A 23,408-nucleotide genomic window follows, 5' to 3' on the forward strand; every position below is an offset into this window, starting at 1 on the left:
CAGAGTAGAGACAATTGATGGCAAAATGAGGCAAAAGTTATTTAAAGAGTTTCTAGGTAGTTATTCTTCAGAACATGATAAAGTTCCACAAAATACTCAGGTCCATCCTCATAACTGGAATACACAAAATAACCTGACACTACAAGACGTAAATAATGCCTGATGCAGCAATATACACTAATGCCACATAACACTCAACTTCTACTAGCAACCAAAAAAGTCACATTGCCCTTATACAAAAAATCACAAATTCCCAATAGCCCAAATAAGTATAAAAGCTGCTAAAGTAGGAATCAAAGTATATATATACTCGATACTCTCTTGAACTTTATATGCACCATGCCTTTGCCTCAGATAAGTAAGAGTGTTTCAACAGCTCCTAATCCTACTCATGACATAAAATATAACCACCCATAAAAGGATCCTAGAAAAAAAGAATTGGCAAAGCATAGAAATCTCAACACAATTGGGTGTACAATTATTACACACTCCAAACAGTTTATTTGATAGGAGAGTTGCATTCCACTTTGTTTACTTCACTCTTAATGCTTGAAAAAAAAAATAATTCTATAGAATTATTTTCCTTAGTATAACTGCTCCTTGCTAAAACTAGTTTTCAACTCCCTTGCATTAGTCACCAACTCCCTCCCTTCCAAGGATTTCATATTCTAACTCCCATGACCCTTAACAAATTGAATATCAACTGAGTTGTACATGCTAGGTAGCAATTAATTCTATAGCCCTATGGCAAATACTTCAGAAAGAACCCTACCAACTGACAACAGATTTTATCTTCCATATGAATTAATAGGTAAGTACCATGGTTAAACAAGGAAAACAAAAAGAAGTTGAAGGCATTGACTATATATAAGCCACTAGTACTAGATAGCATCCATCAAAGTAATCAAAAACGCCTTCAAAGCCAAATAATTTTTATGATCAACATAAAATATAAGTTCCCAAGAAGATTATACAGAAATTTCATGTCCAAATTGTCATACACAAAATGATCTTTTTAAGCCAATCAATAGAAAGAATATGATCAGTGAAAAGGAATAGAACCAACTTATGCCAATGATAAAGCATGTTTGATTAATGGAGAACTCAATTTTACTTATCAAGTTATCATGGCCCATGAGGATGAGGGAGGGTTCCTCACCTGAAAACCCAGATCCCAATTAAGAAAAAGGAAGAAAAAAAAAAGGGTAAATTCAAGTGCCTCCCCATCTAGATAGTTTAACATTGTTGTACACAATGAAGCCATTTCTATTTCCTATATCTTGAACGTAATCTTCCCAAGGCCAAAGCCAACGAATAACAAGCAATTACTTTATTTTCTTAGTTTTATTTAATTCAACTTCAGGTCATCATTTATATTATGACAGATTGTTAAGATCTGAGGGATCTTTACTATAGGGTCTTGCTAGCTAGTGGTCTAGATTGTTGCTGGTTTTTACCTTGTGTTTTGGTTCTTTTTGCTGCTTTCGGTGGTTGTAGTGTTTCTTTGTTGTTTAATGAAATCTCAATCATTATTCATTAAAATAAAATAAAATAAAAAATGTCCTTTGCCACATTATTTTCATTGCCCCCACTCTTTATAAATTATTTTTTCTGACAAATAAGTGAATATGTCACGAGTGCGTGTTTAATAAGTATTTTTAAGATATTTGTTAATAAATTATTTTTTAAAAATTAATATTATTTTTATAAAAGATGTAAAAAAATGTCAAAAATATTAATTATTTCTTCTTTTTATATAAAAGGTTTTTAAAATTATTGTGAATGCTCTTGGGCTTGACAAACTACATACTAAAATAATACAGAATTTATTTACTTAGATGAAGACAATAATAATAACTTATTTTTCTAAAAAAACCACCAAAACTTTTTGGTTTTGTCCCAGAAATTTCTATCTCAAATATATAACAAAAAGGTGCACTACATCTCCGTTGCTACCTGCCTTGGATCCGAACACCATTCACCCGATGCATTCCTGATCCCATCAATTTTATTTTTCCTAAACCTTTGGGTGGCCTACTATGAAAGTATTTAGAATTTTTGTCCCCATGAATAGTCCATCTTGCACGTGATCTCTAAAACCACATCCTTGTCTCTTTATCAAGAAGCTCATTCACCTCCTTCCTTAACCCTCTAAACAGTAATACTCTGTCAAAACATGAAAGTTGAGAGCATTGTATTGTACCTTGCAAATCTTTTTTCATATGCGATGCAATATTTGAAGCGTTTTAGAGATTAAAGATCTTGATAAATAATAAATATAAAATATTGAATACATATATACAAATACTTATTCATTTGAAATGCTAGGGATCAATTTGGGCACAACTTTGTATCACAACTCGCCACATTGCAAGTTGTAATTGGTAAGAGTGTGTCCCCACATGGCCCACTAACACATCCTTACCAATTACAACTCGTTATATGACGAGTTGTGACACAAAGTTGTGCCAAAATTAGTGTCCCTAGCATTTCTCATTCCTTTGTGGAGGAGTATCTGTATATGTATTCAATATTTTGTATTTAGTATTTGTCAAGATATTTGATCTCTATGACGCTTTAAATATTGCATGACATATAAAAAAGATTTGCAAGGTACGATACGATGTCTCAACTTTCATGTTTTGGCAAAAAACATCTCTGTTTAGAGGGTTAAAGAATGAGGTGACAAAATGTCATCTCTAACATAATTATAAGAAGCGATAACTATCTAGTTTTCTTCCTTGTATTGTTTGTTAAGTTGAAAAAATGTCACTCTTTGGTTAAATTATAGAAAATAAGCTGTATTAGTTGCAAGTATGCATACTTCATGTCCCATACTTGCAATTAATGCATTTATTTTCTACCATTCAAACCAAAGAATGTCATTTTTTCAACTACACAAAGAATATGGAAAAGAAAACTAGATATTGCTTGTTATAATCATTTTCATAATATTCAGTTTCCATTTCTTCACACATAACCACTATATTAATTTTTTTTTTTTTTTTTACAACCTATGAATAGTGCAACCTTACTATAACGTTGCAATTTTTTTTTGTAAATATACAAGTTTGAATTGAGTGAATTTTTGCTGTGTTGAGTTGTAAAATAGCAACTTAGGCCCTACTAGTGCTCTAAGTGACAAGATAAGAACGGAGCTTGGGTAGAGCAAATCTGAACCTCTAAGATGACCTCACAAACTCCGGGTTCTGTGAAGCCAGAGAATGTGAAGTAATCATTAATGAGCATATTTATGCTAACCATTCCATTGGTATCTTGTTAATTAGAATCACCGAATTTTTTATTTTCGATTTATTTATATCTATTAGAAATTGTATTAAGTTAGCAGTTAGCAATTATTTCCTTTCTTTATTTTCCAAATGTTCCAATTAGAGAATTATTTAGTTTTCAGTAGAACTTTTCCTACTTTCAAGAAGCTAATTTTGTTATTAAAAATTGAAACATGTAATTTGCATATCAATATAATATACAAAAAATTTATATATTTTTATACTTAACTCTCGTTTGTTTAATAGCATCCCATAAAGAAATTGATGAGTTGATACATAAAATTTTTCTTTGGTATTTGCGAGCAAATTGTAGACCAAAAAAATTCAAATTCACATATGGTGAGAATTCGAATTTGGCCATCCATTATTAACTCACATATACTTAAAAAATTCTATGTATCAAAATCTTTTTATGCATGAGATTATACAAAGCAGAGTTATAATAAATAAAATTTGAGTATATTAATTGATGTGTAAATTTTACATGACTATGACAAAAAGTTTTTGCTTTTTGTCACAAATTTTTAAACAAAATTAGTTTTTTATTTTAAAGATAAGAAATATTCTATAAAAACCATAGTTAGAGAATAAGTCATGAAAAAATTCCAAGATACGGAACAAAATTATTATTGGAACTTCTTCTCAAAAAAAATATTTTTGGAACATATGAAAATTGCAAAAGCAAATGGGAAAATGTAGAAAATAAATGAATAATAATTAATTGTCAATTATAAAATACCATTGTAATGGAAATAATAGATATAAATAGAAGAAATAAAAACATACCAGATAAAAAATACATCCGCCACCAGTGCTGAAAAGTAAAACCTGAAATCACAAGAGGCTAGGTGAAAAAAGTATAAACTGTGAGATAAAAAAATATGGGTCATGCTAACGGGTGTCTTTAGAATAATAATAATGGTATCTATTTTAAGAAAATTTTGACATAATTTTTATGAAAAATGAAAAAAATATACTCACGGTTCTTCAACATATATCTGAGAGAAAAACGGTTTAAAGGCTCTTCAACTGTTCAAGAGCATTTGATGGTAATTGGGGATGCACATCATTATGACTCTCAGTCATCATTAATTATATAAATTCTACTTGTTTACTATTTTGATCAAATGGCAATTCAGTACTTGGGAAGTAATATCTAATGTCTGTAATATTATAGTTTCAATATTTTGATTTGCACCTATGGTATACTCCTGTTTACAATGTCATCTTTCATTCAAAAAGTATTATCTCACTTTTTGAATGCAATTTAATATAAGTATTATCTCACAACTGGGACTCTTTTGAAGAAACATAATTCTTTTAAGAATAAAGGCCTCTGTAGTATTAATCCCATCATAGAACAACACACTGTATCTTACAGCAAAAAAATATCGTTAAAATATGCCTATTTTTAATTGTTTCCATTTTCCAGTTACAGATGTGTGTTTCTAATTTCTAACAAGAAGTTTTTTTTTTGAGAAACCTAACAGGAAGTAATTCAGCGTTCAAAAATCATTTTAATAATTCAATTCTTGAGAACCAACAAAATGTAGGGAATATGCACACGCCAAAAAGTTTACACAGACAGAACTATTTATTCTCATTAGCACTATCATATTCCACTTTCATAAAAGCAGGCATTTCAAATTTCCAAATAGCTTAAATATCCAGCATCTACAGAAAACAGAGTCCCATGACTTCATTTTACACAAATGATCTGTTTGGCCTCACCGCTCCAAAGATCAAAACACTCATCTAACTAAAACCATACAAAATTCTAGTTAAAAACAATATATAGAACTTGGAAATAAAAACAAAACCATCATAATTCGGCAGCAAAAGATAAGATTGAAGGGATACCACCTCAGTTTAGAATCTTTGAGATCTGTTGTGTCAAGCGAAGTGGTGATGATAGGTGGCAAGTCTGTTGCCTACACAAGTTCTTTCTCAAAAGAACAGAGCTATTAAAAGAGAAACACTTCTAGAATGTTAGGAAATGAAGAACTGTTGAGAAAAAACTATGAAGTGCTTGGGGACAGTTGCTATGGTTTTTTTAGGAGCTTGGGTATAGTGTATTTACGTTCTTTACCCTTAAAAAACGCTTGGGTATAGTGTATTTACGTTCTTTACCCTTAAAAAACTATACAATAGGAGGTCTCTTTGTCTAAAGATTGGTATGTGTGGAGTAAATGAGCTGTAGGCTGGTAGTTGAGAGAGAGAGTTGCTGAAGAGTTTTAATGAAAATTTAAGAGGAAGAGTCCAAATGAGAGAAGCCGTTTGTGATAGAGAGAAAAAGCTGGGAAGAGTTGAGTCCAAACGAGAAGAAGAGAAAGCTGGAAGAAATATTTTTAAAGAAGAATAATGGGGATAAGAGCAAGCTGCAGAAAATTTTACTACTACTCCCTCCGGTCCCTGCAATTACTTTATTACCCCACTTATTTACGCATCACTTTTTCAGTGTGAAAAAAAATAAACTGACTTGACACAACGGACATGTATACAAAAACTTACTACGTAAAACGCTGAAACCAAATTCTTCAAACTGAGAGATGGGTTCTTAATAATAGGAATAATGGGGTACTGTGTTTAACCAATAAAAATAAAAGTTACTTATTAATGCCTTTGGTTTATTGATTATGACTCTATTTTCCTTTTTATTTTTTGAAAAAATAATTCCCTTCTCGTTGGATTGGACAAATGCATCCAACCACAAGGTCCACAAAAGAGCAAAACTCAACTCTAGCTTGTGCTAAAATTAAAGGGAAATCAAACAGGCAAAGAGAAAAAGAATGACTAATGATTCAATCATAACCATAACACTAAGGCTTTGTTTGTCGTTGTTTAGGTAACCTTTTTCAATATTCAAAGAATAATAACACTTATAACACGTGTATATATATAACATTCAAACACATATTTTTATAACACTGAATAACAATATTTAAATACGGTTACCAAACGCCTTAAAAGGATCTTAAAGCTCTGATTTTCTAGGAGCATGCACCAATGCAAACCATGTTAGCCCTTTTCCAAAATGTGTCCTTTTTACCCCGGAGATTTGTTGCTTGGACCACAAGAATTAAGATTGGTTGCTGTGTGGAGCTCATTGGTGTTGGTGTTGGTGTTTGTGTTGTTAGATGAATTTTGTCTCTTTTGCTCCAACAGCCTTATTCATGAGATTTAGGGACGAACTTACAGTAGGGTAGGGGGAACCATCAACGCCTCCTCCATCACTGTTGCTGCTGCTATTATTTTCCTCAGATCAGATTCGGAATGCTGCTGCTGCTGCTCCTCAGATCCTTGATCACAGTCACATACGATAAATCTAAGAAATTTCTCTCTTCTCTCAAGTTCATATTTTTGTTCTTTTATCTTTGTTGTGGCTGTGTTGGCTGTTGTATTTGTGAGTTGTGGCTTTTTATAGACTGATGTGTTGTGTTATGTGTGGACTGTAGACTAGTGTGGCTTTGTATTGATTATTGTGTAATTGTTTGTGGCATTTTGTGATTGTGTGGATCGGTTTAATTGTATTGACTACTGTTTAATTCTTTGTGGCTTTTTTGTGATTGTGTGGACCGGTTTAATTGTTTGTGGCTTTTTGTGATTGTATTGACTAAACTATTGTGTAATTTGTGTAATTGTTTGTGACTACTGTGTAATTGTTTGTAACTTTTTTTGTTTTGTTTTGGTTTTATTTATAAAAAAATATAGTGTGAGTACTTTTAACTGTAAAGACTGGTCTTTGATAAGTCATAAGTGATTTTTTTGTGAGACCAATTGACAAAAAACACTTATTTTATATGTATTATTTTGTTGAATATGAAATAGGTGTTAATTTTTATTAAAAAAAAAAATTATTTTAAGCTTTGCCCCAGGTTCAAATCCTGGTTCCTTCCATGCACGAGAAAGACAACTTTATCGAGCATAAAATACGGCTATGTCGGGATCACCAGAGCACAAAGACGCAGAGGGAAGGTGAGAAGTGAGATGACAAAAAGCAAAATAAATTCATTCAATTGTGAATAGGTTTGGCTTTTCAGTTTTCACGTGGATTGATGAAAATATCTTGAGTATAGGAGGGTGAAGTTCCGTCAAACGTGTAGCAGGATAAAGGTTTTTGTGTTTAAATTTGTGTGAAAGGTGTAGGATGATATTTATGTAATTGGAATAATGGATCCAGTCGTACCTATATTGTATTCAGATTCAATATTTTGTATTTATTGTTTGTCAAGATTTTTGATCTCTACAACGCTCCTAATATTGCATGACTTATTATCTATGTAGCACGGGTGCGTTTCGGGATTCGGGTGTGGGTGCGGGACTCGGCAATTTTTGAAAAAGGTGGGTGCGGGTGCGGCGAGACTCGGCGATTAAAAAATTATTAAAAATATTTTTATTTATATTTTTAATATATTGCTAAGCATACTTTTTCACATTATACAAACATATACCAAATTTAAGAGCAATAGTAGATAATAACTAAAACATGATTTTCATAAATTAAACACAACTCACAAGATTGAAACTAGGGGTGTCCACGGGTCGGTCCGGGTCGGGTTTGTGCCCAACCCGCGACTGACCCGACCAAGTCGGGTTCCAATTTCTCAGACCCGCCGCCGACCAGTCAGAGAATCGGATCGGATCGGACGGTTCTTGCCGGAAAGTGGTCGGGTCTCGGTCGGAGTTGATTATTTGAAAAACGGCGAGAATCCGGCCAAGAAAATATGAAAAACGGTAGAATCCGGCAAGGAAATTTTGAATAACGGTAGAAATCCGGCCAGATCTCGCCAAATCCAGCGAGATCTTGGCCATTTTCGGCAAGATCTTGGCTAGATCTAGCGAAATCTCGCCGGATCTAGCTTAAATATTCCCAAAGAAAACTCAAACTCGTCGGATCTACCCAAAAAAAATCTAAAAAATCGCCGGAAATATGATGGGTCGGTCGGATCGGGTTTCTCGGATTTGAGAGAAGGAGATCCGATCCCCGACCCGTTGATCTCGGATTTTAGAGAATGAAATCCGTCGCCGACCGCCGGAGCAGTCGGTTCGGTCGGCGGCGGATCGGGTTCGGTCGGCGGCAGCGGGTGGGTCGGTTCCGGCGGGTCCTTGGACAGCCCTAATTGAAACTAAAACATTCCATGATGTTTGGAAATTAGAATACAACTCACAAGTTCGAAACTAAAACTAAATAAAAGATAATCAATAAGACAATCAACAAGACAATCAAACACCAACTTCTTCATCATCAAGATCAATGTGAGGAGAGGAGCTTATGTTTTGGCATTTGTGTGAAACTGGGCTGAAGTAGGGTTTAGAAATAAGTCAAACGGTGCGTTCTACACCTTTTTTTTTTTTGGAATTTCGGCCTGAATCGGCCGCTTCGGCCGATACAGTCGATATGGCCGATTCAGGCTCGAGTCGGCCCGTGTTGGAGCCGCGTCGGCTCGTGTTGGCGCGAGTCGGCGAAAAGCACGTGGAATCCACGTGGCACGATGCGGCGGGATGCGGCGGGACGCACGGGTAGCGGCATCCCCTGCGCGTCGCCGCGTCCTGCCACGTCGGACGCGGGAGCGGCACCTCTGGTGCCGCGTCCGTGTTTCATAGCTTATTATACTCTTAATCTTCATGTTTTGACAAAGCATCTCTATTTACCGATTTTTTTTATATCAATATTTGCTCTTCTGCGTCAGTTGCATTAACTTGCATTGAAGAGTCATCTTTATTTTTCTCTCCCTCTCATAATTCTCTGTTTTTGGCAAATCATCTTTTGCTTTTAGAAAAGCATGCATCTCTGCAATGCACCTTCTATAAGAATAGAGTTTTCATGCATCGGTCAATTGAATGCTTTTTAAAATTAATAATAACCAAACAAGCATGTTCACCAAAGATTGGTTGCTGTGTGGAGCTCATTGGTGTTGGTGTTGGTGTTTGTGTTGTTAGATGAATTTTGTCTCTTTTGCTCCAACAGCTTTATTCATGAGAAAGACAACTTTATTGAGCATCAAATACGGCTATGTCAGGATCACCAGAGCACAAAGACGCAGAGGGAAGGTGAGAAGTGAGATGACAGAAAGCAAAATAAATTCATTAAATTGTGAATAGGTTTGGCTTTTCAGTTTTCATGTGGATTGATGAAAAAATCTTGAGTATAGAGAGGGTGAAGTTCCGTCAAACGTGTAGCAGAATAAAGGTTTTTGTGTTTAAATTTGTGTGAAAGGTGTAGGATGATATTTAGGGTCTGTTTGGATAGAACTTATTTTGTTGAAACTGAAAACTGAAAACTGAAAACACTGTAGCAAAATAATTTTTAAATATGTGAATAGTACCGTGGGACCCATTTTTAATGAAAAAATTGATAAAAAATGAAATTTGTGGGTCCGTAAACAGTGCACAGATGCACTGTTCACGAAAAACTGGTCAAATGTTGCGGCTACTGTTCATGTACAGTACATGAACAGTAGCCACTTGTGAGGGGGAAAACGTGTGAAAAAAAAAAAAAAAAAAAAAAAAAAAAAAAAAAAAAAAAACACAGAAATGGAGCAAACGCACTATCCAAACATTACCTTATGTAGAGAAGGTTAACCAGCACCAGGCGGTGCTGGTTAAGTGCAGTAAAGGTAAAAAAAAAGTCAGAAAAAGCCAAAAAAATTCTGAATAGTATCTACAAAACTGTAAAAAATGACATGAATGGTAAAAAGAGAAAAACATTATGTCAGAAAAAAAGTAAAAAAATTTTGTGGTTAACTGACACCGTGTCCATTAACACAACCCCTTATCTAATTGGGACAATGGATTCATTTGTATTTGTATTGTATTCAGATTTAATATTTTGTATTTATTATTTGTCAAGATTTCTGATCTCTATGACGCTCCTAATATTGCATGACATATGAAAAAAGATTTACAAGATACGATATGATGGTCCCAACTTTCATGTTTTTGCAAAGCATCTCTGTTTACTGATTTTTTATGATATCAATATTTGCTCTTCTGGGTCAGTTGCATTAACTTGCATTGAAGAGTCATCTTTATTTTTCTCTCCCTCTCATAATTCAGTAGCTAGAAACACAAGCACAACAACACAGCTCTCACTTTATTAACCTCTGTTTTTGGCAAAGCATCTTTTGCTTTTAGAAAAACATGCATCTTTGCACCTTCTATAAGAATAGAGTTTTCATCCATTGGTCAATTGAATGCTTTTTAAAATTAATAATAACCAAACAAGCACGTTCACCAAAAATTATGTTTTAAATAAAAGTTCTAAATCTTAAAATTGAGTTTATAATGTTTAAACCAATTTTTTAAATAAATAAAATAAAATTCCACCAATTTGATTTCTGCCCAATAACCTTTACATTACCTATGAATGAATGCCATCTAATATCATAATTTTTGATTGATCCACATCAAACCAGCTAATGTCAACAAAATGGCTCTTAAATAAAATTTAACACAATAATGTTAGACAATATTGATTGTTTGGTTTATTGTTACAAATTAAGTTCACCTTTTTTTTTTTTTTTGCGCTGAACATGACATGATTTACATTCATGTTAGACCATACTGATTTTAGAGAAAAAAGTATATATATATATATATATATTACTAACATCTCTAAAATCACTAAATCAAAGTATATTTTCTCCAACAAAGGACTAAAATTAAATCCTCAGTAACCTAGCAGGCCAATGTTACTATAATTGTTAAAAAAAAAAAAAAAAACTAAGCATTTGTCCACTCTAGCAAAGTTTAGAAAAAAAAAAAAAAGCACTAAATCAGAGTAAATTTTTTCCCAAAAACAACTAAAAATTAAATCTTCAGCAACCCAACAAGTATATTAATATATATATATATATATATCTCCAATTTCTCCATTCTTAGTAACATATTTACCATAACTGACCAAATCAAACTTAGATCAAAGTAAATTTTGATCAACAAAGCACTAAAATTAAATCCTCAGCAAATATAAACAAACCCAGAAACATAATCCGATTCCACATTCCAATTCAATCTCAAAAAACAATAAAGCTTCGATCTTTTTTAATAGTTCTATTAGAAATTCAATACAAAAATCAAAATAGAAAAAAAACGAACTGAAACCAACGTTTCTTTGATTTCTCCCACTGTTTCTCAGCAACCAAATGGTGAAACACACACATAAATTGACTCACCTTTTTTTTTTTTTTTTAGTTTTGAGAGACTACGTAGACTGAAGGCACTCAAAGCTTTGTGATAAGGGTTTGATACAATCTCTGTACACCTCGCTGTGGCTCTGTGATTGAGTAAGAGTGGAGAGGGTGAGTGAGAGAAGAGGGTGAGTGAAAGAGTAGAGAGGGTGACAGGGTGTCTATGTGAGGGTGGAGAGGGTGACTAAGAGAGGCGTGAGAGTGGGTCAGTGAGTGAGAGAGGCGTGAGAGTGCTCTGGTCTGTGTGAGAGTGAGAGGGTGAGTGAGAGTGGAGAGGTGTTAGAGATAGAGTGCGTTAAATTTTGAAAAAGCCCTATTAGAAATCGAGTCTTAGAGACTCGGTTTCCAAGTGGCTTCCACGTGGATCAACCACGTCACATACAAATTGCCATGTCACACACAAACCAATGCTTATAGGGTTGGCTTATAAATCGAGTCTATAAAACTCGATTTCCAGGTGGATGCCACGTGGAAAAAACACCAACTCAGATTTGATCCAAACATGAAAACCGAGTCTTTGAGACTCGGTTTATAGGCCCAAAATCGAGTCTCTGAGACTCGAGATATTAGTAATATATATATATACTTTTGAAACCGTGCCTACTAACTAAATAGTTGGGAAAATGGGCTTAATTCCCAATTTTGGCTGACCATTAGACTAATTTGAAAAGAAAAGCATCACCTTTATTGCTCTCATCTTCATCTTTGGCCAATGTTGAAGAAGGTTCAGCTGAGGTCACTTCCTTATTTCCATTCACAGCTTTTGAAGCATTCCCATTCTCTTCTTCAACGGGAACAACAACTTCCGTGCTCAACTTCACCTCCACCGCTGCCATAATCAAAAACCTAAAACGCATTCAATCCAAAGATACCAAATTTCAATTTAACACAAATAAATAACAATAATCATTGAAATATTAAAAACCCAAAAGCTTAATAGTATGAGAAAATTGAGAATTGGAACCCTAGGATTAACAGTGGAAAAAAGACAAATTGAACCTATTGGGGTTTGGGGTTTGGCTCTTGTAGTAAAGATCGAGTTTTGAGTGATCTGTCGGCCAAAATTGGAAATTAACACTATTTGTCAAACAATATAATTAGTAGGCACTGTTTTCAAACTATATATATTACTAACATCTCGAGTTTAAAAGACTCGATTTAAGGCCTATAAATTGAGTCTCAAAGACTCGGTTTCCATGGTCTGATCACATCTGATGTAGCAAATTTTTTCCACATGGCATCCACTTGGAAATTGAGTCTCTAAGACTCGATTTATGTTTAGGAAAAAACAAAATAAAAAAAATTTAAGATAAGATTAAAAACATCTCTCAGCCTCTCTCTTCTCTCGTCCCTCTGCTTCTCTCACATTAACAACCAATAGTGACCGCAACCACCACAAAAACACCAACAACCACCGCATCCATACAAAACAACACCGATCTCAATGCTACCATAAGCAACCCACAAACTCACTGATCGCAACCCACGAAAACCCATTCACTGCCAAAACACCAACAACCACCGTGATAGACGAACCCAAAAATCCAACCCACTGTGACTGTCGCACACAGCCTAAACACCCATATATACCGCCGACCCAAAACACCCAACTTGCAGACCCATAGTCATGAACCCACGATTGACTAACCAACAGCCAAAATCAACCGCCACCACCTCCACAACAACCCCACCACCACCAAACAAACACAAACCTAAAAATCAACAACAACATTTTCATTCTAAGCTTTTATTTTTTGGTACCATTAACAATGGAGAGAAAGCAAGGCTTCTTCTCGAAACTAAAAGAAGAAGTAGTCCGAGGACTCTCACCGTCCAGGTCATGTGCCAATAGCCTGGCTCGAACCGGGTCACCCACGATAATGTCCGGTTTACTCCAGCGAAAGAAGAGCCACCACGTGGCCCAACATGAGGTGGCATTAATAGCGAGATCTGGTAGCCTGAGGCCGTTGGGGGAAACACTGACGCTGCTGATGGAGGGTTCGGACCAAGATGGAGCGGAAATCGGAGAGTCGAAGAAAAGCGGGTCGGGTTTGGGTTAGTGGATGAAAGGACAACTGGGTAGAACTCCTTCAGTGACAGCTTCTTCCATGGGTTACAACAGTAGCAGCAGCAGTAGCAACACTAATAATGTTTGAATAATATGTAAAGTGTTTTGTTTTATTTGCTAGCACATAAGGGTCGGCTTATAAACCGAGTTTCTAAGACTCGATTTCCAGGTGAACACCACGTGGAAAAAACGCCACATCAGACGTGATCAAACCATGGAAACCGAGTCTTTGAGACTCGATTTATTGGCCTCAATTGAGTCTTTAAGACTTGAGATGTTAGTAATATATATAGTTTGAAAACAGTGCCTACTAATTACATTGTTTGGCAAACAGTGTTAATTTCCAATTTTGGCCTGATTTGTCTGTCAAAGATGGCGGATATGGAGGATATATACATGGGCTTCCATGTAATTTCTTGGAAAAGGTGAGGGTGTTTTGGAACATTCGCACAACTTAATATGGAAGTTTTTCCTTTTTCTTTTTCTTTTTTGAAAGTGATTTTTTTTTCTTTTCACTTTTTTTAGATGGTTTGAAGGGTTAATTAACTTTTTCTTTTTTATCATAGGATATAGTTTTAATTAATGTCGTTCACTTCATAATGATTGTTGACATCAGTTGGTTTTTGGTGTTGACAAGATTTGAACTTTGAATCTCAGATCTCTTATTCGATAATAAAAATTTTTACTAGTTGAGCTAATTGGATGGATAAAAAGTTAGTTAACATAATTTTGCTTACAATTGTTGATGTATTCTTTTGTGATTAGAATAATGCCACTTTCACATACTATTTTTATTATGCACAAATCATAATAAACTATATTTAGGTTATTGTGAAAATTATGAGTCCAAATCTTCAGTCTCATGTGTTGTGCTCCACTTCATACTCCACCTATAATATTTGGACAGTTAGTCTCTTTCTTTTAGTGACATAACGCCTATTTTTTATTTGAGATAACGCCTTTAACATTAGTGAGATAATAACTCTTTCTTCTGGGGTTCTCTCAATTCAATATCTTCATTATCTGATTTTTTTTCCCTTCCGCCGCTCTTGTTTTTGGTTTTGTTTCTTCTCTCTGTGGTCTTAATCTGAAGTGTTCATCTTCATCCTTACTACTCACCAGATGCAGACATATCCGCCTCTCTCTATGAACTACCAGTCACCAACTCTCCCTCTCTTCGAATCTTTTGCAGTTCTTTCAAAAACCAATTATGCTTCTATTGGTTTGTGGACAAGAACATTTCTGGGTTTTTTTCGCTACCGAACGTTTTGAGGGTTTGACGTGGGAGTAAAGTGTGAAGAGAAACAGAGTGACTTGTTTATGGTGATAATGGTGTTTGATTTTTGTTCCATTAGGAAACATGTGGAAAGAAAAAAGTTTCTCTTTCTTGTAAAGGTTGTTTCTAGTAAATATTTGGGGTTGCTAGATTTTGTATTTTACATGTTTGTTGAAATTCTTGAATGAGTTTAGGGACAGGAAGCTTGCTCTCTTGTATGTATATTATTGTAGAGATTACAATTTGATTTGAATATACGAATAACATTTTATTTAAATTTTAGATTTCATTATTTTATCAAACTCTATCTAATAAGTACGACTTAGTTGATGGCTATCTGCTGAGAATGCTTGGACTGATATGTTTTGGTTTTGTGCTTCAATTAAGATAAGGTCGGATTTGTCTCAATAAATGGTGGGGTTTAAGCCCATAAATTGGTCGGATGTGTGTAGTAAGGAAGGAATACAATTAGATCACAGATAGTAGAAACAAAACCATAACAAAAAACAAAAAGCAACGGACAAAAATCAAAAAGTTAATCAAATGAGATTTACCTCAACTGATCTTCTATTTCCCTAACATTAAAGGCGTTATCTCAAATAAAAAAGAGGCGTTATCTCACTAAAAGAAAGAGGACAACTGTCTAAATATTATTGGTGGAGTATGGAGTGGAGCACAATACATGAGACAGAAGATTTGGACTGGAAAATTATTAGTGTGTTTCTAGACTTAATAATAACGACAACGATGATGATAATGATAATGATATAAAACATGAGAAATGAATGTCACCTTGTTCGAGGGTGTTCACAAAAAAATTGAGATTAGTACACAGTGAAAATGATATAAATATATTCACAGAATGAAAATTCATAAAACATTCTATGTGTACCTTTAGTTGCATGATTTATTTGATAGTCATGTGATTTATTTTATTTATTTTTAAAGATACCATCGTATTTCAATTGTTATCATCGCACAGAGTGTTTGAAAAGTTTCCTTTAAATGCAGTGTGTTTGGAGAGCTTTGGAGGAAAATTTTTTCTTTCTCCCCTTTTTTTTGTCCAAATAGGCTATTAGGTGATAATCATGAATAAGAGAGGGCTAACAATTGTGTAACCCAAGTTTTACATTAAAAATTACTGCAAAAAAGTGCAAGGACTGCATTACCACAAAAGCAATTATAAGGTCAATTGTAATATTTTTAGTAATTTTTAAATAATGTAGTAGTTTTAAATAAGAAAATAAAGAATAAGAATCTAGAAGTTAGCACTTATTAGCCTCCTTAGAGTCTCAGCACCAAACAAAGAAAAATTACTAGGAATGAGCACTTAGGTCTAGCTAGAGTTGGCAACACCAACAAAAAAGAAAAGAAAAGAAAAGAAAATTTCATTAATCAAAATCATCTCTAATCATGTATCATTTGGAAGAAAATGAACTATAGGGTGTTAGGGGATATTGAACGACCTACCATGGTGATGAAGTGAGCTTTCCTGAACTCATTATATGAGTGGATGATGACTTTGAGCATCCATTCTTTTACTAGTGCTTTGGACTATACTTTCTTTTCTTTTCTTTTTTGGACTTTACTGATTGCTATAATTTTCTTTAATTTTTCGGCATTTCTACTACACTTCTTGTGCACTAGGTGCTGCTGTTATTATTATTAGTATTTTAGTTTATATCAATAAATCTTTCTTACTTAAAAAAAAAAAGAAAAAAAAAAAGAAAAAAAGAAAACTCTAAATCATTTCTAACAGGAGTAAAATAATTTGCTTATATAGAAAAACTAAACCCTAATTTTATGTAGGAAACCCTACTTGCCTTATTACAAAAATAACCTTGTTTCCAAATATTAAAATACCAAAAACCTAATAAACTATTGGGACCTAAGTAAAAATACAACTGACTTACAAAAGTAAATAATACTAAATTCAAATAAAAATATGCTTGTCTCTTGCATTATAGATGTTTTGTCACTACAGACACAGAGAGTCCAACATGTCATTAGTGCATCACAAATCACAACACCTTGGCGTAATAACCAATAGAGAAGGATTCCAAAAAATTAGAAAGACAATGATTAATTACAAAATATTTCCTTTCCTTAGAAACAAGAGTTCCAATAATAGCCAGAGTAAATAAGTGAAACAAATCTCAATAGGATTAGCACCAAACATGTTATAAAGTAATCACTAGCGGTATTTATAACATAATATATATAATTGCCTGTTGCTAAAAACTACAGTTGGTGTTTACCGATCAGTATTACTCTCTAGCATACAAAGTTAAACCTCATATTACAGGAAAACAAAGGAATGGAACTAGTGCAGGGCAGGAGCTAAGCTGCAGGGAGAGGGATCGGCTTCACGGTATTTTGAATTCGCTGGAAAGCTGTTCGTACTCTTTCTTTTAGACCTTCATTTTCACTCTCAACATCCCCAGTCTGTTTATCAAGCTCTGCAACATTCCCATCAACACTAATAACCAGCTTCCCATTTTCTCCAGACTTCACATCTCCAAAGAGTGAAACAAGGAGGGCATAAATAACCTTTTCTGCCTTCTTCCCATTCTCCTCCTCAACTTTTATTGCCTCTGATTCAGCAACTACCTTGGGGATCTCTCGGCTGATATTTAAAACCAAAGCCACAACAGAGTCTGAAACCATGTCACTTATAGGATCAGATGTCCAATGCAGTGAGATGTGTTTCTCGGAATCTTGCTTAACTGTTACCCGTTCATGAACTCTAAGTGTTGGGACCCCAGACTCCTCATCCATTGAAGACTCTACACTCTCATATATCTGCTTAAGCCGGTGATTCAATACACTGAATGCTCCGCCAAATGGAATAGTAATCCTCTGAGTAATGTTTGCAGTAGATAGCTGAGAGAAGATGTGGAGATCATCGGGACCCATTATCTGATATGTAAAGCCTTTCTTAACCAGTAAACCACTGACGGTTTCCCCCACTTCTGGTGTCTTTTCAGCAAGCCTTCCAATAGTCTTTGCCATTTTCTGAGAGTTGAAGTACATTTCAATAGACTGACAATTCTTTGGATTGAAGACTTTAATGTTACGATCAGCAAACTGGCTTATGAGTTTCTGTTTAAGCCTTCCCATCTCATTAGCTTCTCCATGAACAAGAATAATATTATTAGGCAAGAGCTCTTCCAAAAATGCACTCGTCTGAGCAGAGTCTGCATGGGCAGAGAATGATATGTAATGGACCTGCATGTTGAGAGGAGCAGTGAGTCCATTCATGAGAGTTACCTCCTTGGGTTCATTAATAATGGTCTTAGCTAGTGTCCCCTCAACCACATACCCAGGTAGAACACAAGCATTTTTCCTATCAGAGCACCACATATCGAATAGTTGTCGTGACAACCCACTTTGAAGCCCACCAGGACTTGCCATCACCACTGATGGGCCTACATCTTTGAAATTTTCAATGCTCTTTATTGGTGATATGTACTTGAACACAAAGGGGTTAGACTTTGCTGCATGTTGGGCGCGTATCCTGTCATTCATTGAATGTATGTATGTCTCATAAACAGACAAACACCTTTTCGCAAGGGGGGAAGCATAATATATGGGAATGTTTTGGAGCTCAGGATGGTTTGACCAGTACTCATCAAGAATCAAAAGCAGTTCTTGAGCACGGCCAAGGGCAAAAACTGGAATAAGGACACGACCGCCTTCAGATATGGTTGAATGAATAACATCAGTGAAGCGCTTCTCTCGGACATTCCGAGGTTGATGTTGCTGGACACCATAAGTGGATTCAATTATGCATATATCAGGGGAGAACTGTGGGGTCTCAGCAGCTCGGAGATGCCGGTCTTCCTCACGTGAATAGTCACCAGTGTAGAGAACTCGAACACCAGCAATATCAACCATAAACATAGCAGCACCAAGAACATGGCCAGCAGTATAGCACCAAAATCGAATGCCATTAACCTCTACTGTTTGATGGAAATCGATAACCTGTAGTTACAATGCTCTGTTAGGAGACAACTATGGAAGATTTCCAAATGCTTTTGGGGTTTATAGGGTCCAACCATAGGATTATAGGTTAAGATTAATCATAACAAAATGAATAACATTGCAAGGATGTAAACCTGGATATGGAAAATTATCAATAAACAAAGTAAAAATCAATTCAAAGAGCTAGGGAGCGAACTGACCCACAACTAAGTCAAATACCTTTTCTGAAATTAATATCTTACTCTTTGACTACATTTTTGCAGTCCAGTTGCATAACTATATATTTCATGACAAATTATGGCATTAGTTTATCATTTGGTCAAGGTGAATCCATGTTGGAAGGTCTATCTCCTGTCCAGGTAGACTGGACCTAAAGTTATATCATTGGGTCAAGAAGGTGAATCCATGTTGGAATTTTTATCTCCTGTCCAAATTAGACCTGACCTAGAACTGCCTCAATTTCTATGAAAAAGGGTAACTTCCATGTTAAACTAGGAAGCATGATTCATGAGGGCACTAATCATGGACAATAAATGCATAACCATGTGCACTTAATTTCTCTGTACAAATTCAAGTATTTTAATGATGTTGCAGATCCAGAGCCAATACCAATACTCTCTACAAGAACTCTCATAGAGAGAGGAGGGGGAAGGTGGGGCAGAGAGAGAAAGAACACATACGTATAAAGTAGACAAAATGCATATGATGCCATATTAAGATAACTGAAATATAATCATATAGCCTTGTCCTCTTTTACAAACAATCATAAAAGTAAGACACCTAATGTCGAACTAATTCCAAGAAGACCCTTGCAATTCAAAGGTTGATCTATTGAAGAGAGATTTAAAATACCACTTATATAGTCCATAGTCCAACATAAATGCTATTAATCTAAAGAGGTCCCAATCCTTTATCGCCTAAAGCAAGTGTGTGAGGAACCAGAATAGCATACTCATGTCCTGTAATGTGTGTTATTTATGAGCAAGAATAATGATCATTTCCCAAAGAAAATAAGTATCAATTATATGGGGAAAAAAAGTGCTACAAAAACATCTTTCTACAAAAAAAAAAAAAACTCAATATTATTTGAGGGTATCACCAAGCTCAAGTTTGGAGCTGATTCTGAATGAAGATCAAAGCCCCTTGGTGCAATGCCCATTGGGAAGAATAAGGAACAGGTTCTCCACATTAAAAAATATCTCTTATTCAGGGGAATCAGCACGTGGATAGAACTTACCAAAAAAAACTATATGGAATGACCAGAAACAAAAAATAAAAACATGTAGAAAGCTGACCAAATGACCATAAAAACGTAAATATCAAAGAGTTAATACAGTTTAGGACATAGTGTGCATTGAAATAACTTCAGTCAATCTAAAATATAGAGCCAATTTGGGCAACAATAAAAACCTAGAGACCAACGGGAATTGAAAATTGCATAAATGATAAAACACAGACCTCAATTTTATCCATGGAGCGATTGATGTCCTGTTCATTATACAACATATCTTCAACTGAAACTTTGCTGACTTTTACATAATCGGTCAACAGCAACTTGTAGATTGCCTTTGTTGGATAAGTCATGAACACCCGACCTTTGAAGGTGGTCTAAACAAAATTTCAATATATTAGTTTCCCATGGAAAAAGATCCATACATAATACCTATGTTAATTCACAAAGAAAGAAAGAAACCTTCTCCAGAAAATAAGGTAGGGATGCAGCATGATCCAAGTGAAAGCTGCGAGCAGAAAGCATCACTTTGTATTAGATTTGAGGATCAACACCATTGTCATCAACATTGTTGAAAAACACAAATACAACTGCAGAACAAGAACCAATTGAAATATAGAGAGGGAACTCTATGGACCCCATGATTCCTTTACTCCATAACAAGGAAAAGAAAGAAAGATGGTGTTAAAGTACCATGATTTTACTCAACCAAAAAGATTTATTGTAAAGTAGATCCTCTCTGCAATAAATAACTAAAACAGGAGATTTGACAATACAATGCATCTAGTCTAGTAAGCAACTACTTCCGAAAAACTCAAAACTTTGTTTAGAAAGTTAGAATCTCGAATATAATATAAAAGAGTTGGTTGATAACCTAAATAAATTTACTAAGAAGGGGAAACCTAATGTACACAGGATGCATAAGCAAGCCTATCCTAAAATTTACAATAATAACGAGTTACATTCTAAAAAGACAGAAATCAACAGCCTACAACAGAAATTGCATCATTGGTACCAAATGTGTGAGATCACTTGAACAACAACCTCATTTAATAAGGCATTAAGTGAGAAGGAAAAAAAAAATACATACTGGGTGATGAGAAGGACGTCAATTGTTGAAGGATCTATCTCATCAAAGTATGGCAAAGCAGCCATGCCCGAGTAAGCTGGATGAATTCCACAATCAAACTACCATCCAAGAAAAAGAGACAAACGACAAAAAGAAAAATTAAATCACCATGCGAAGAAAAACAACCCTAAACACTACTCTAAAAACCAAGTGTACACTGTTAATGGCATACCAGGACAGTTTTCCCTTTGTAGGACATGTACATGCAAGACCGACCTACTTCATTACCCGCCCCTAAAGGGGTTATAATAAGTTGATCGTCTTCCCTAGTCACCAATGAATCCCGTCTCTTGAGAGACGGTTGTGGCCCGGTTGAAGCCATTCTCTATTCTTTACCAAGAATGGACACAAGTCCTTCAATCAAACTGCAAATTAATCATAGAAAAAGAAAAGGTTTACATTCCAACCAAAGTAATTACTTTTTTTGATACATTGTAAGCCTAGAAATGCCATTTGACCCAAAGGTCATTGGCAATTCCAACTATAATACTAATTATCAAACCTATCCAAACAAAAACATTAAAGACTCGCTAATTGAAAAGGCAAAATTTGTGGGTTTCAAGTAGCCCAACTGATAAAATCACTTTTTTTGTCAAATAAAAGATCTGGGGTTCGCATATAATAAATAACTAAAAAAACCGTAAGGCAACAGTTTCTCCCTTTGGCTGTTAAAAGTTCAACTAATTCATCAAAATAGTTTTTTTTTTTTTTTTTTTTTTCCCCTAAAAACCACTATGGCGACTGACAGAGGGTGCGAAGCATTTGAAGAAAATGAGAAATTTGTAACCTAAAAACAGTTTTCTCGGAAACCAAACAGAGTTTAAAGTAGTTCAAGTGGTAAGAAAAGTTCCGAATAGGATATCAGTAACGTAAAAACACTAAAATTAGAGCTGAATCTTAGCTCTGAAAAACCAAAAAAAGAAGAGATTACAGTGAAAAAGTTAATGCAAATCAAGCAGAGAAAATAAAATACAGTGACCTAGAATTTCTAATAATGAAGAAAAGTTGAGAGAGAGAGAGAGCTTACATTTTTCGAAGATTTAGGAGAGAGAGCGAGAGAGGGAGAGAGAGCGCTAAACCCTACTTTGAACAAAAGGTTTCTGAAACTGGACCGGGTTCGGGTTTGGGTTTGGGTTTGAGGGTAAAAAGAGAAAAAGAAAAAGAAAAGAAATGTCGACCACAGTGGGAGTCGAACCCACGACCTTCTGATCCGAAGTCAGACGCGCTAATCCACTGCGCTATGCGGTCCTGGTGTGAACAAGACTGAGATATATTTTATATATAGCAGCATTTCACTTCTTTTCCCTTACTCATTCCTACATTTTCAAGAAGAGCTTATATGTCCTACTCTACCCTTTCTTTTTCCGGGTTTTTGTGTGTGTGTGTGTGTGTGTGTGTGTGTGTGTGTGAGCTTGGGGGGGGGTCTTTTAGCACAATTTTACTAACAATTTCATTATGTGACAAGTTTTGCAAACATATTAGTTAAGTAGCATCTCTAGCTCCATCAAATTGCCACTACTTAGAAGTATTGATTTGATTTGCAACACTAAGTAGTGGCAATCTTGAGCTCAAGTCCCAAATAGTGGCAATTTGGTGTCAGGACAAACCTTTAGCTATTGATTTGATGTTATTTCTACTTGGTGATGATGCTACTTGGTATATCAGATTAAATTGTGGGACACGTATTGAGAAATCAAATTTATTAGTATGTATGTTAAATTTAGTGGTGGAACACGTCGTATTGGGAGACATTGCCTCTCTTCTTTTCATTGCCTTTGTGAAAAAAAATTTCCCTTTGACATAAGTTTCATGTGGATTTTTTATTCACATTAGATTTGTCACCTCTTGAAACTTGAGTCTCCAAGACTCGAGATGCTATTTGACTAATATGTTTGCAAAACTTGTAACTTACGAAATTGTTAGTAAAATCATGCTAAAAGCAAACTAAAAAGAAAAGAAAAAAAAAAAAAAACCCTTTTTCTCTTTTCTTTTTAGATATAGAATTATAGAGTATAGACTAGTGTTATCTCCATCCCTTCTTCTCCTTCTCATTATTATTATTATTATTTTATTTTTTCTTTAATTTATGAAGCGAACCTCTCCTTTTGGTGGAATCCAAACAAGCCTAACGTCAAGCATTTGGCTTGGAAATCATGGACTATCTCTACCAATCGATGAGTGATGGCGGTCTGGGATTCAAAGAAGCGAAGGACTTCTATTAATAAAGCATTACTTGCTAAA

General features: G+C 34.9%; 1 protein-coding gene and 1 non-coding gene across 2 annotated transcripts; both read right to left on the reverse strand.

Moving 5' to 3' along the window:
- Positions 1-16,905: 16,905 nt before the first annotated feature.
- Positions 16,906-22,300, reverse strand: LOC115977451 (cleavage and polyadenylation specificity factor subunit 3-I-like). Its single transcript, XM_031099299.1, has 6 exons — positions 22,195-22,300; positions 21,340-21,532; positions 21,129-21,226; positions 20,501-20,546; positions 20,266-20,415; positions 16,906-18,807 (listed from the first exon to the last, which is right to left on the reverse strand). The coding sequence occupies exons 2-6, from the start codon at positions 21,487-21,489 to the stop codon at positions 17,164-17,166; spliced, it is 2,088 nt and encodes a 695-aa protein (XP_030955159.1). The 5' UTR covers positions 21,490-21,532; positions 22,195-22,300; the 3' UTR covers positions 16,906-17,163.
- A 41-nt stretch (positions 22,301-22,341) lies between these two features.
- On the reverse strand, positions 22,342-22,415 carry TRNAR-UCG. Its single transcript has one exon. It is a non-coding gene; the product is annotated as a tRNA-Arg (tRNA).
- Positions 22,416-23,408: the final 993 nt, after the last annotated feature.

This window comes from Quercus lobata, chromosome 2 (assembly GCF_001633185.2).
Source record: "Quercus lobata isolate SW786 chromosome 2, ValleyOak3.0 Primary Assembly, whole genome shotgun sequence".
NCBI lineage: Eukaryota > Viridiplantae > Streptophyta > Magnoliopsida > Fagales > Fagaceae > Quercus > Quercus lobata.